A 14,970-nucleotide genomic window follows, 5' to 3' on the forward strand; every position below is an offset into this window, starting at 1 on the left:
CACTAAAGTTTTACAATTAAAAAAAAAAGATAAGTATACCTTTTTAACAGTAGCAGAGAATTTGTTTGGGTGCATCTGCTGTTTCATTTTAGAAGGAGGTCTGCTGCAATACATCCATCCCAGATGAATAAATTTCTTTTCAGTCAGGGTTTTCTATAGCAGACTCATTTAACTTCCAGGAACTGGTAAATCTCTTGTTTCAGTTTGGATTTGGAGTGCCAGAGCAATGCAGGAGGTGATGCAGGGTTGGGTGTGTTTGAGAAGATCTGAAGTCACATGTATGTTTTGGGTGACTCCCAAATGGTTTCATTTTTGCAGGCCAACACAGAGCTGAGCTGTCTGAAACTGTTACAAATATATTGATTTCTTGATTATTTTTTGTTTTCTTTTGAGAAATGTTTGAGAAACCATTTTAATCTGCTCTTTCATATCTCTGCTCACAACAAGCACAGCCTGTTCAGTAGGAGCGCAGCTGTACCCTGTGTAGCCCAGAACTCAAACAGCAAACTCTTATTTAGATTGTGATCATAGACTTTGACCTCTTACAGGGCTTTATTCTATGTAGCAAGGTCTGGGTTGCTCTGGAGGAGGATTTTCAGAGTTACAGTTGAACTGTAGAGCTGGAACACTAATTGCAGAGCAGGCCTTGATAAAATTGCCTGATGGCCATCAGTTAAAAAAAAAAGGTCCTTTAAATTGTAATGCAGCAGAACTTTTACTGAAATGGAGTAGCCCTCGTCTGGGATGGAGATGAGTGTTAGCTACTGTGTCTGAATTTAGGGGCAGGATGATCTTTCCAAGAGTTCCTGGGTTTTGCTGCTCAGACCATCAGTTTGTGTTTGATGGCTTCATGTTAATTGTTTATATTTTCCTTCGTGATGCTCTGAGGTCTACAAGTACAGGAAAAATCTATAGCATAATTTTCATTCTAATTTATCAGTGCTAGTTAGAAATTGCTGGCAGCTACTTTCTAGGCAGGCTGTAGTTTCTTTCTAAAGGTGAAGGTAAAGGTTTTACTTTTTGGAGCTGTGAAGACAGAGAAATAATGCTTATTAATTTCAGTCAGGTCCATTAGAACTGGATTCTGTGGTTAGCAAAGTTTCTGTGCCATAAGAATTGGTGAAGATAAATGACTAAATTATATTATTAGCAATAACATTATAAGGCTATGACAGAAATTATTAGAAGAATGTATGTATAATATATTTAGTATTACCAAAGTTAACTAATTTGCTTTATGCACTGATTACTGATTAAGTTAATTCTTCAAAATTTGCTTTACAATTACTCTGCAGACAGCAGAACCACTTTGTATCCTGGCTATTTACCAAGGTGTGTTGACATTTAGGAATCTATTTAAGCCCTTTCATATTTTTGCTTAAACCTTGTTTCTATTTATAAGCTCTTTCTAATTGATTCTACTTCTTCCATCTAAGGTGATGCATATTTAATCTAAAAAGTCTACTTCTTACCACTTGATGTGAAGAATTATGAATTTGTGAACATTCTCTTGTTCAAAAAAGTAGATTGGCATTTAGGTTTTATAGCTCTCAACGTATTCCCACCTACTCAAACATAAAATTAAATATCACAGCCCTGATGAAAAGCAACAGCTCTGCGCTGGTGATGTAAAGGACAATATCAGTTGAATACATTTAGGTAATTTCTTTTTTCTTAATCACAGCATAGTTTAAATAAATAAGTCCCCCAAATTCTAAGAACTCAATTTACAAATGCTTGAGTCAGAGTGGCAGTCCTTCAGTTCAAAACTGCTGCCAGAAATGGCTGTATTATCTCATGTGTTAAAAGAGCACTGGTGGATTTTGTTCATTAATCCTTGAATTATGTAGCAATGAATCCAGCAAGTGGGATGTGATGCTGTGCACTGCTGAAATGAGCGACTCTCCTTGATGCCTTGTACCTCGAAGCAGGTCTCACAAATACTGTTAACAAACAGCCTTAAAACCCAGCGCCCTGACAGATAATCTTTGCTTGTTGATCTAAGAGTGTTAAGGTGGTTTGAAACCCTCCTAAACTCAGGTGCTGCCTCAGGAGCCCAGGGGAGAGGGCTGGGGAGGAGCTGGGTCTGGCGCTGCTGCTGGGGAGGTGCCTCCAGCTGGGGCAGGGGATGGCACTGTCCCCTGTTAGCTGACATTGTGCCCATTAACTGGCATTGGCCCCATTAACTGGCATTGTCCCCTGTTCACTAGCATTGTCCCCTGTTCACTAACATTGTCCCCATTAACTGGCATTGTCCCCTGTTAACTAGCATTGTCCACATTAACTGGCATTGTCCCCTGTTCACTAGCATTGTCCCCATTAACTGGCATTGTCCCCGTTAACTAGCATTGTCCCCTGTTAACTAGCATTGTCCCCATTAACTGGCATTGTCCCCATTAACTGGCATTGTCCCCTGTTAACTAGCATTGTCCCCTGTTCACTAGCATTGTCCCCTGTTAACTGGCATTGTCCCCTGTTAACTGGCATTGTCCCCTGTTAACTGGCATTGTCCCCTGTTCACTAGCATTGTCCACATTAACTGGCATTGTCCCCATTAACTGGCATTGTCCACATTAACTGGCATTGTCCCCTGGTCCCTGCCAGCCGGGCAGGGGCTGGGGAACAGCTCTGTGCTAAGAAAGAAGGGGTGCTCGCTGAATCTTGAGTTCTCTTAGATCCGTTAAGGTCATTATCTTGGGTCCTGATTAAAATGGCAATAAATTCAAGGTTTGGCCATTCTTCTGGGATGTCATTTTGTTTATTATTTGGCATTATTGTTTCAATGTAGTGTGAGCTGGAACTGAGTGATGGTTCCAAAAAGACTATTAGGAGTGCTTTAAAATCTGTGCACAGTCCAGAAGTTACTAATTGGAAATACAACTGGAGAAGGAGACAGTGGCTAATATTACTGTGTTAGTATTATTTATGAAACATATAAAAGGTGAAAGAGAGAAAATGGTTTTATACCAGCAAATTAACTCTCATTCAAGAGGCTACAGTATCTTGTCAAGGAAACTTCTTTATATTTTTAGCAAAGTTTCTAGTGATAAAGAATTGCTAATGCTATTGATAACGTAGGAGTATTATTGTTAGTAATTTAACAAAGTGCTTTGGCTACAAATGATAATATCTGAGTGGTGACTCTGGACACTAATAATTAGTAACTTGGTTTTGGGAGAATTGCTGTAGAATGATGTATTAAAGGCCAGCTGTACTTCCTATTCCTGACGTGCCTAATACGTATTTGCTGCCTTTTTCTCTCTGTCCTCTTTAATATTTCCTTTTTCATTCTTTGGAGGCTTTGAAAAGTGTTTATCACTTTAAAGCTGTTCAGAGTACTGGCAGTGTTTCCGTCGTGTTCCCTGCTATGAAACAGAAGGGGAAGGGAGCACATTCTTACTGGTTTTCATTTAAAAGAGAGAAGTTGCAATGCTCTTTAAATAGTGGTTATTGGTAGCTTTAAAGCGTGGTAGGAGTCCTGTGCTAAGGATCAGAAGTATTACTGGCTCATGAGGAATCTTCTTTTTAAACCTTTTTTGTGGTGTAAGTTTCTCTGCATCTTTAGTTTATAATTATAGAAGAAGAAAATACGTAATGAAGAAATCTGCAACGTCTAATTGTTGAAATATTTATAGTTGTTATGTAATAAGAAAAAATATGAATTGAAAAAGGCAAGAAAAAGTGAAATTGGAGTGGAGTCTGGTGATATTATTTATTCCATGTCTACAGTGTGCTGTTAACTTTTCATAGAAACAGAATAGATAGTTTCTGTTCAGAACAGTTTGTTTCAGGGTGGAAAAAGGGATTTTAGCCAAGGATCTTTATGCTTTCATGCAGAGATTTATAAACTGGCAAGAGAACTTGTTCGCTCAATGAAAATTTCTCACAGAATTGATCCAGTTTACAAGCTTCTGAAAATCATTGTTTTCACATAGCAGATTTTTTTAGAAGTTTTTGGCTAAAATATGAGCAGATTGCATTTTTACTGATAGAAATGTATGACTTTAGCACCATACTGTTGTTCAGCAACTTCTGATAGCAAGGAGCATTGTGATTCTGGGCACTGGATCAGAAAGAAGTAAAACTGCATTTGTTCCTGTCATTGGCACCATATCCACGTAGAGGAAGAAACATTCTGATCTGCAGCATGCAGAGATGTGCAGGAAATTTCAGGGAGAAGCCTGTGAAGTACTGGGGATGGGGAATGCAAGCTCAAAGATACAAAAGCTGACAAATGGAATATTGTGTGTAGGGTGCAGGGGCAGAGCAAGAGGTGAGCCCAAGGAGGGACAAAAATTAAGAAAAGGAGAGGAACAAATGTGCAAGGGAAGACGTAGCTAGAGCAGTCTAATCACAAAATAGCCCATGTTTTAAAACAGAAGGTCCTTTAAATCCTCAGCTATTCAGTGGGTACCACTAGAACCCATAGAAACCCTATATCCCTTAATGTTGTGGTTTTTGAATGCTAAAGCATCCTTGAGCTTAAAATAGTAAACAGTAGTGCATGAGGTGAAAATGAGCTCTGGTTGCACAGATACAAATATTTAATACAGCAGCATGCATTTAAGAATTGTTTTAATCTACCATTTCACAAAAGAGGATCAAAATTTGGAACAGATTGCCCAGGTACCTGCCAGCTGTCAGCCTTGGAGATCAGTGGAACTTAACTGGGCTGAGCAACATCAAAGAACTCTGAAGTTGGCCTTGAGTAGGAACCACAGGTCTTCCTGAGACCTCTTCCAGCTTGGCTTGTGTCTTAACACTTGCTTAATTAAAGAACTTTCAGCTATCCTTTTTCTTTGAAAGAATTTAAGAGCAGGGAAAAAATATATTGATACTTCCTACCATTTTTCCAAACCCTAAAGGTGCAAACCAGGGACTTGGTGGGGTGGATATTGTTCCATGAATGATCTTCTAGGAAATTCTCCTAAGTTTACCAGCTTTTCCTTTAAATGCACATTAAATTTTAGCATCCAGAATTCCTTTTAACAACAGTTTCAGAAGGTCAATCACAATGTGCCTTGTCTGCATCATTTTGGAATATATTAGCTGATTTGACATATTAGTGACAAGTGCTAATGTAACACTTAAATTTTATGAAACAAAGTGAGATAAAAATGGAAAAAATTATTATCCAAGTCCATCACCAGAAAGTGTCATATTGGACAAATACCCAAGAATACAAGTCTTAAAATAAAAACCAAGAAAAAAAGCAACATGATTCCTAATCAGAGCTTGAAAAGCGAGGGGAAAAAATGCCCAAACTAACCTTGAAGTCAGTAGGGAAACCAGTGTGTTCATTGCTGAAATTATTTCCTGTGATTATGAAACATGTTTTCTAAGTAATAATTAAACTGAGAACACCTAATGAAAAGCCAAGGACCAGAATTTACTTGTGAATAAGAATCTCTGTGATTATGCTGACTACAGCCTCATTTCAGCCTGCATCCATCAGTGCTGTTCACTTTGTGCTAAAAGTGAAAAAAAATTGGAGTGGAAAAAACCCATTTTAGCCTTTCCACTGAACACACATAGTGATTAAATATTGAAAAGCCATGCAAATATTCCTGGCTTCTGAAGTTATACCTGCAGTCTTTTGTAAGCAATGCTGCTTAAACTTTGCCTAATATTTTGGTAATTTAACATGCTTATGTTCCACACGAACTGTTAGTCTGGACATAGTAAATATTTATGTGTTCTCTTGTTTGAACACTTGCAAAGAGAAGTAAATGAGTTGTGTTTCAACCATTACATTCTCACCAATAGTGTTCTCATCAGCTGACCAATTTATTTGATGTTAAATGCTGTAAAATAACTTGTATTGTCTGTATAAAGACTAAGATCTTGTGCTTAATTTGTTTGTGACATGGCAGAAGCACTTGTATGCTGAAACACTCTCCTCATTTTCTGTTACAGATCTAATCATAAGAGACCATATGAAATATATATTTTAGGACAGCTCTCTGTGATTTTCTTGACTAGTTTGTCATTCTACAATTATGCCTCTGTAAACACATTTAAATAAGTGTATTTGGCACATTTCAAATATGGAAAAATATTTTTACGCCCTTTAGTTAGAAACAAATCTGATGATTTACAGTGTAATTTTAAAATCCAAACAGAGGAATAATTGGTGCTTTTTCATTAGAGTTTAACTAATTTATTCAGCACAATGAGGGTTCTTAACATACTCTGATAGGTTCTAAGATTACTTACAGATAAAACTACCAGGTTTTGGATATAGCTTTTCTTTTTTCCTAAGGACAAAAAAGATTTGTTGAATTCCCTTATTTTTACCATTGAATGACTTAGTTAAGCATAAAAGTTTTGCATGTCAGACAGCTTTGGGTGATTTTTAGATTGTTCTCCACAGTCAATTTTTCTAAGTAAAAATAAGGGATGCTACATTTTGTAGTGGTAATTTTTTATGATAAATCATTTAGTGTTGTCATCTGCAGATGATATTTTTGCTAACTTTGTGTAGTTTACCACTCAGTTGGTTTAAATGTTGGATTTTGTATTTTTGTTTCTCATGTAAAGATTTAAAATGTACATGATAATTAGGAATTTGTGATAGCAAGGTAACTGTAAAAAGCTCACTAACACTGTAGAACAGCACTGTGTGCTGTAAGGTATTTGAGACCTATTGCTCATTTTTCAGCCAGTGCTGTTGAGTTTTATGTTGAGAATACGGGGATTGCTGGTAATTTGCTCCTGAAGTTACACACTGGTGTACAGCATTCACTCAGGGGCTGGGGTTTTGTTTCTGACAGAAAGCTGATCATCACACTGGGCAAAAAGCAGAAAAGGAAAAACGAATCTTCAGATGAATTGTCTGATGCTAAGCAGACTCCACAGCGGCCCCTGAAAGATGAAGACTCGCAGGTAAGTAGTTGGCATTCCTTGATAGATTTCTGTGTGTTATGTCCAGATGTTTTTTGCCCTGTCTCCAGAAAGTTACAGTTCCTTGGCTGCAGTGTCAGTTACTCTCACACTTCTGTGTGTCTCATAGATGGAACTTTTCATCGTCAGCCACTTCTCTCAGTTGAAAATCAGAGCATCCTACAGGGCAGAGTCCCTTTTCCGTAATGGGACATCAGTGCCCTGCTTGTATCTGTTGCATTTCAGAGCAGGAGCCCATAGATTTGAGACTGTGAGTACTTACACTGAGCTGGCAGTTAGACCTGATCCTTTCTTTGGCTGAGTGTGAAAATGCAGAGATTTCCTAACAGACAGGGCATTTATCAGTGAAGTTGGCTCTTTGAGAACTTTTAAAAGGGTTGTTTCAAGCTTTAATGTGGTTTTTTTTTCCCTGAGCTCTGCTTCTGTAGAAACTGGAAGAACAGATTTCTTGCAGTGTGGGATCTGAAGGCAGCAGTGATCAATATGCTGATAGGCTCTAGTTGCTTGTGGAGTGTTTCTGAAGGAAATGCCCAATGAAGAATTGAAGTGGTCAAGTCCCTCAAGGGAATGACTCTTGTAGCTTACTTTCTGCAGTTTTTTCATAGATTGCCCTGAAACAACAGTAACTTAGCTAATTATTTGTATAACTTGTGCACAAAGAAACATGAACTGTTGAGAAGAGATTATATTCTATTTATGTTTGCATTAGTAACAGAATTACAACTTCTTGCTTTAGGGCAGTCTCCGCTAACATAAGGTTATGTGCTGGAAGTGCACAGGTTTTTATCCTGTGGTAGTTTCATCCACAGAGGCAAAATCAGTATTCACAATAAGGTGCTGTTGAGTAAAAATTAATTGCATTAGTTGATGATAGTTGTCAAAAAACAATTATGAGATACTGAATTGCCCTCTGGTGTTGCACAGATAATAATGCTGGAGGGGAAAAGGGATCAGAAGCCATTTCCCAGAATGACTGCTCATTACTGAAGTGATAGCTTGTCCTAGGTAGAGGTTACCTGAAAGGATCTGTAACTTTTCAGTCATGTTCTGTTATCAGATAAACATGAATTTATAGGCCAACAAATGTAATATAAAAGATGGAAGATCAGTTCTTTCCTGGGAGTGTCATGAAATCACCTGCTCCTGGTGTGAAGGGAAAAGAGGGTAGAGATGGCATGAGGGGGAAGTAACTTTTATTGCAGAATGTCACAGCATTGCCCTGCTCTCTTTGAAGGAGCTGGGGAGAAGCAGGAAAGACATAAATTGCTTTACTTCATTAATTCATTTGCTCTTTAGTTTTTGAATACGTTCATGATTTTATTTTTAAAGAGCTGTTTCTAATTTCTGTTGCAAATAGCTGCTTCAAAGCTCTGGGGGGCAATTTTAGGCCTTTTTTCCCCCTAATTCATTTTGTATGCTTAGTTTCACATCAAGTGTCTTCCTTAAATAGACAGGTTTTTTTAAACTATTTTTTATTTTTAATGTGTGGTGCTACTTCATTTTTTGTCTTAGAGCCATTTGTTTATGGCCTTAGTTCTCAGCTCAGGGAAATACAAAAGTTTTTTTCCAAACAGCTCAGATTATGTATTAATCTGTTGGAGAACATATGTTGATGTTTTGCTAATCACTTCATACTTTAAGAAAAGACATAGTGAGAAGAATTGAAAATGCCAGTTACATAATCTTGCATTGCTCATATTACCTGGCTTTTTTTTTTTTTTTTTAAACCTACTTCTGTCTGCAAACTATTATTGATTTAAGTATAATGTGCCATTAGTGTGTCCTTACATTAGAAATTCCTTTTGGTGATAACACCTAACACCATACACATTATGGAAGAACAGTTAATGTACATAACTGTGGAAAGCCCATGAAGGAGCTTCATTTTTGCAGCTTCTCTGGAGGAATGGTCACAGCCCTTCTTGGACTTGTGCTGTACCCATAGGTTACTGCTCAGTTTTTGCAGTGTAGTTAAAAGTACAGCTACGACATTTACCAGATCCCAGCCAGACCAAGGCTGAATTAACAGTCAGGAAGAAAAGTTCCTGTGCTGCAATCTCACTGTTACTTAATAGCTGCTCTGCAGAAGCCATTGTGACCACAGGATTTAGGGTTTTGTCCTCTTCACAACTTGTTCTCCCAGCTGAGTACTGCAGTGTAATATAACATTACGAGCTGCAGTGGATTTTTTTGCACAAAAATACCTTTTTTTCTTTGTAGCTCAATATAATAAATTTGTTTTGTAGAGACAGTTTTGTTTTGCTGTTTTCATTTTTGTGATGATCAGTTCTCTAAAGCAGATTATAGTGTTTTCAAATGTTAGCTGACTAGTTTGATACTGCTATTTTTATCCACTGAATCCAATTTACAAATTAATCTTATGGTTAAATAGACAATGTCTCATGTTGGTACTGAGGGCTAGGAAATGTTATGCAATATTCTAATAATCTTAAGTATTTGAAACTGTGAGTGAGAGGGAATTATTTTCTTTGACTGAACATTATTTCTTCAGCTGGAATTTGTTGCCCTCAGATTCTTGCAGAAACCAGAATGGAAGGTTAGAGAGAGAAACTGCAAAGTAACTGTATAATGCTGTTGAACCAGCCTGATGGAGGTGGAGGAGAAAATACAGACATCAACAAAGCAACAGGCTTTATTTGCCATCATGTCAGATTTCATCAGCAGTCTGACCAATATGATCTTGTGAAACCTTCATAATTTTTGGTACAGCACCATTTAGTAGAGACACATCAGCTTATTTTATATCTGTCCCCCTGATGGAGGGATGGTAACACTCTGCTGTTACACTGTGTTGGGAAATCACTGTTGAAATACTGATGCTGGTGGGAGATCTGTTATGTATCAGCTTTGCTCCCATACCCTGAAAAGAGTGTTTCATGTTTACTTTTGAACCCTAAAAGTAAATGTATAGTATGCTTACCTGAAGGAGAAAATAACAGTTTAATTAGTTGAACATAAGTGCATCACAGGGTTTTATTTCATGTTTGTTATCAGATATTGACCTTTGGTTATAGGTACAGCTGAAGTATTGCTTAGAGTGTCCCTGAACACGCAGCTCAGGTTAGGGGAAATTTTGGGTAAAACCTCCATCTCTTTCCTTTTTCCTGTGTGGCAGAAGAGAAGATCAAATCGTCAAGTTAAAAGGAAAAAATACTCTGAAGAAGGAGAAGGGAAACAATCAGAAGAAGAAGCAGCTAAAGTTTCTGTTAAAATCAAGAAGAATTCTGCCCCTTTGTCTGCTGAACAGCCTTTACAATTATTTGTGGTAAGTAAAAATTGGCTTGGTCTCTGGGAACTTTGTATTTGTCTCAGGTAGTTCAATGAATAAAGCTCCTACCTTGGAATACATTATTATTTCTAAGCTCCAGTCTAGTGTGACATTTTGCTAAGATCTTGAAAACTGAAAGAAATTATCTTTTACTATTTTTTTGTGTTCCAAACATCTGTTTACTTAATTGAAGTTAAGCATAAGATGAAGGATGAATATAGTTCAAGTAATGTTTTATGTGGCATAGGCATATGAAAAAGCTCTGTTCTGATGTTACCGTGACTTAGAGAAGCACCAAATTATTTGGGGGATTTTCTGCTTACTGAGGTATTTAAAAAGGACACTTGTCCTCTCCCCACAAGCCTTTCAGGTTTACACTTCACTGTTCCACTGGAGACTCAAACTTACTGTCGAGCCATTCAAGGTAAACAGAGTGGCAGGGAAGAAACAGGAAAAAGGAGTTTATGGCTTGAAAGAGTGCCAGGAGTTGTAGGGGAAGGAGAATGGTGATATAATTGGGAACAAACCAGATGAGAGGGAAGGTGACTGGCTATTGCAAGCAGCTTGTGCAGATCCCCTCTGTCTCTGGGGCCCCAGCCCCAGCTGTGGCAGAGCCCTGCAGTCCCTCCTGTGCCTCATCTCAGCCACAGCCCCCTCCCCCTGATCCCACAGCGTGTTTGGTGCCTGTGTGCACAGTGCAGGATCAGACTGAGTTTGGCACATGCTGGGTTTCTTCTCTCTTTTTCCACCTGTCAGTTTTTCTCCAGTTTCTGAGTTCTGGCTGTGTCCAGTGCATCAGTTTAGCTCAGCAGGGCGTTCCCAGTGTCTGGCAAGCAGCAGAATCCCCAGTGCTTGCACTGAGTGTGTTTGGCAGGTGAGCACTGCAGCTGATGCTGTTTGGAAATGCCAGACTAGCTGTAATTCTGCACATAACCCTTTGGGGATTTTAAATTTTACTCCCAGCCTGTTAGGGAAAGCTGGTGGTGGAGGTCAAATTTACCTTTATTGCTCATCTTCTGACAAGCCACATGTGGTTGAAGGTTTTAAGCCTGAGAGAGAGAGAGGGCTGGTACTGCAGTTTTATAATATCACTGTTTTCATGTCTTTATAGGAAAATCCAAGTGAAGAAGATGCAGCAATTGTAGACAAAATCTTATCCTCCAGGGTAATAAAGAAAGAAGTAAGTGATTGTCACGGGATAAAATAGTTTATTTAATAAAGGGGGCATCTATCATTTTACATTTCTTCTGAATTTCCTTTTCCAGGTATCTGCAGGGATGACAGTAGACACAGAAGAGTTTTTTGTAAAATACAAGAACTAGTAAGTATGAAAGAGTTGAATGTGTTGACTGAACTGTTTTATATCATATTTATGTACTCAGGTTTTGTATTGCTTGAAGGTTATTTTGTCATCGACTGAGATTTTTCTTTACCAATTTAATCTTTAAATTTCTAAAAATCTGTAGTATGGTAGTGATAATATTAAAACTATGAAGATTTTGGAACCAGCACTGTCCAATAAGCTAGCAGCCTTTATCTGTCAAAGAACAGAATTTTTTATAAAAGATATTTATGAGATTAGAAGATATGTTTATTAATTTCATCGGGGGCTATATCCCTGAGGCAAATTTTAATTTCATGAATTTAAATCAGAGGTGTTTTGTGGACATAGATTAGAGTTACAGTGTCATGAATTTAGGAGATGCTAATGTAGTAATTGGACTTAATTGTTTCAAAAAAAAAGAAAAAAACTGTGATAGAAATAAATTTACATCAAAAGCAGAAAATAAAAAAATTTTCCCATATTTTGTTTTAAACTTCATATCTGTTTTCCTGTCACTATTCAATTCTTGATGCTGAAAATCAAAGCTTATTTTAAATTTTACATATGTGAATAATTTAATCCGATTTTTGCTATAATAAATGTAACTTTTTTTTAGACTCTACTTCCACATGTTGTTGGAGACCATTTACCTTGTGTTTTTCTGAAAGGGCAAAATCTGTCTTTTCATCCGAGGATGAGTAATCCCCAGCTGTGCCTTATTTCTAGCATATCTTTAGAAAGCTTAAAAAATGATGGAAATACACTAAAAAAGGGGTGTGAGGAAGAAATATGTGTACTTCTGTAATTTCAGAAGGGCTCTCCTGGGGCCAGGGAGATGCTGCTGCCCCAGCCCAGCCCAGGGCAGGTCCCTCTGCTGCTCCTGCTGAGCCTCCCGTGGGCTGAGCTCTGTGATCAGCACTGAGAGAGGGCCACAGGAGATACATGGGAAAACCAGATCTAAAATAGGAAGTAACTTAAATCTCTGGGTGCTTTTTAATAGAGGTGTCAAATTTCAAACTTGATTTTTTTAAGCTCACTTGAAATCAGCTTGTTTCTCTTCTTTGGACACATGAAAGAAATTTGTGAATCTACAGACTTTCACATATTTAATCTAAAAAACATTGCCTTAACGAGGTGCTGCAACATGATTATTTGGAAGACTAAATCTTTGATCTTTATGGTGGATTCTGTTATTTTAACTGTATATTAAAAATAGATAGTAAGCTTTTGCTTTCACCAATGTGTTAATGTCAATCTCTGTGATTTTAGCTCATATCTCCACTGTGAGTGGGCCACAGAACAACAGCTTTTAAAGGATAAAAGAATCCAGCAGAAAATAAAGCGGTTCAAAGTAAGGAAAGCACAAAGAGCTCACTTTTTTGCAGATGTGAGTATGAAATAAAAATTAAATAAGCTTTTTTTTTTTTTTCGTGTAAAATTGTGAGTAGTAGTTTGCTTTTATATAAAAGAGCTGATTGTTAGGAACCAAAGATGAACCATTGGTGTGGTTTGCACCAGGGAGTGGGTTATTTAATGAAATGTAAAGTGCAAGTCTTCTGGAGTCACTGAACTAACCTGACTTACATGGTCTAAAAGTGGGATTGGTTGAGTAACTACTTAGAAGTGGTAAGGAGGGAAGGATTGTGTCAGTATGGCTGGTTTCTCTAGGATTTCCACAGGACAGCACTTTATCCCAGAGATCTGGGGTCAAATCCCTCTTTCAGTGAGAGTTGCCCAAGAAAACCAAGGGAGTGTGTGCAGGGGGCTGGTGTGGAATTTAAGGTCTGTGCAAAAACCCCAGTAATTTCCAGCTACCAAATTATTTTGTGTATAATTAGACCAAGTTTTAGCAAATACCAACTGTTTTTGCCTCTCTACTGATTTTATTCATCTTTCACTGCAGATGGAAGAGGAACCTTTTAATCCTGACTATGTTGAGGTAGACCGGGTATTGGAAGTGTCTCTTTGTGAAGACAAAGACACTGGTGAGGTAAGGGTGTCTTAAAGCAAGTCAGGATGCTCCAGGTTTGAAAATTGTAATTTTATCAGATCTCAGAGTAACACTTTAATGATTTTAAAGCTTCAGTAATAATTTAAATGAGACATGACAGTCTTGTCCTGGCCTGTGCTACCTGTGGATTTGAAAGACAAGTCAGCATTTAATAGCTTATATTTTTATAAGTATTAATAGGTCATAGTAGGCAAAGCTTAGCTATTGACTGACATAAATGTCAGGCTCAATAATTGTCTTGTGAGTTCCATCAAAAGGCTGATCCCATATACTGTCTTGTCTCTGATAGTGGAATAGGGTCACTGGTAATAAAAGCTTTAGGCAGCCAGTGATTTGAAGTGCATTGATGGCCACCAGTGAACCATTCCCTCTGTGTTTATCAAAACTCATTTTTTAAATTTAAAATACTTCTTCTGGAAAGCTATTACACAACAAAAACATTCTGAGATTAAAAAGAAAACAGAAAAGCAAGTCAAGCAATTAAATTACCAAAATTCAGAAAGTCTGAGAACAGTGGAGATCACAGACTGAGAAGAAAGTTGTTGATTAAGGCTGTTGGAATATCTATAATGCTTATTCTGCTTGTGTGGATAGCAAAATGAGCAGACCTTTACCCAGCGATTTCTTCATTAATCTTCCTAAGAGTTGAGAGTTAGAATGACTTTCATTGTATGCAGCAGATTTGTCATTATTAAATTTTTAGAAAAAATGTGTTGTCATAAGACTTTCCCCTCAGCTTCTGGAAGGATGAATCTCTATTTGGTTTTTAAATATTTACATCTTGAATCTAAGTAAGATGATCTACTTTGGTTCCTTTTTATTCTGTATGTTTTTCATCAAGCCTGTAAAGCTTGATCAGAGTTTTTTTGGTCAGACCTCTGGTTTAGGAGCTCTAAAGCTCTGGTTTGGGCCTGGGCAGCCTGATTTGGAGAGCACAGGACATGTCCTGGCTGTAGCACTTCTGTAGTTAGTTCTGCCACCCTGCCCCATTTCCACAAATATCACAAATAAATTTATCTTTCCTGAGACTAAAGCAAGAATTGCTTGTGGGTAAGAGGGATTGAAAAGCACTCCAGAGGTCTGCAGAAAGTGGCAGAGTGTTGGGAGCCAAGGATAAGTAGGTAGATAACAGGAATCTAAATGGAACATTTAAAAAATTGTCAGAAAAATGATTTTGATTCCAGTTCTTGTGTAAGCAAGCTAATCTAATAGTAAGGCATATTAACAGTCTGTATACTAAATTAAAAACTGATAACATTCAGAATTTTCTTCTGCAGCCTGTTATTTACTATTTAGTAAAATGGTGTTCGTTGCCATATGAAGACAGTACGTGGGAGCTGAAAGAAGATGTAGATCAAGCAAAAATAGAAGAATTTGAACAATTGCAAGCTTCCAGGCCTGACTCAAGGAGATTGGTAAAATTATATCTAATTTACTTGTCTG

The 14,970-nt window shown here is 37.6% G+C and overlaps 1 protein-coding gene across 9 annotated transcripts in view; it reads left to right on the plus strand.

Moving 5' to 3' along the window:
- The window catches only part of CHD9 (chromodomain helicase DNA binding protein 9), an 86,537-nt gene that overhangs the window by 36,839 nt on the left and 34,728 nt on the right, over positions 1-14,970 (plus strand). For all 9 annotated transcript variants that reach the window (XR_012582506.1, XM_074551213.1, XM_074551217.1 and 6 more), the window contains 7 exons: positions 6,774-6,885; positions 10,040-10,189; positions 11,304-11,372; positions 11,458-11,513; positions 12,786-12,903; positions 13,420-13,506; positions 14,805-14,942. Coding sequence is in view for 8 of the 9 variants with exons in the window: in XM_074551213.1 (XP_074407314.1) it covers positions 6,774-6,885; positions 10,040-10,189; positions 11,304-11,372; positions 11,458-11,513; positions 12,786-12,903; positions 13,420-13,506; positions 14,805-14,942 (730 nt within the window). In the remaining variant the exon portion in view is untranslated. The remainder of the gene's footprint in view (positions 1-6,773; positions 6,886-10,039; positions 10,190-11,303; positions 11,373-11,457; positions 11,514-12,785; positions 12,904-13,419; positions 13,507-14,804; positions 14,943-14,970) is intronic.

The sequence above is a fragment of the Zonotrichia albicollis genome, chromosome 13, assembly GCF_047830755.1.
Source record: "Zonotrichia albicollis isolate bZonAlb1 chromosome 13, bZonAlb1.hap1, whole genome shotgun sequence".
Lineage (NCBI taxonomy): Eukaryota > Metazoa > Chordata > Aves > Passeriformes > Passerellidae > Zonotrichia > Zonotrichia albicollis.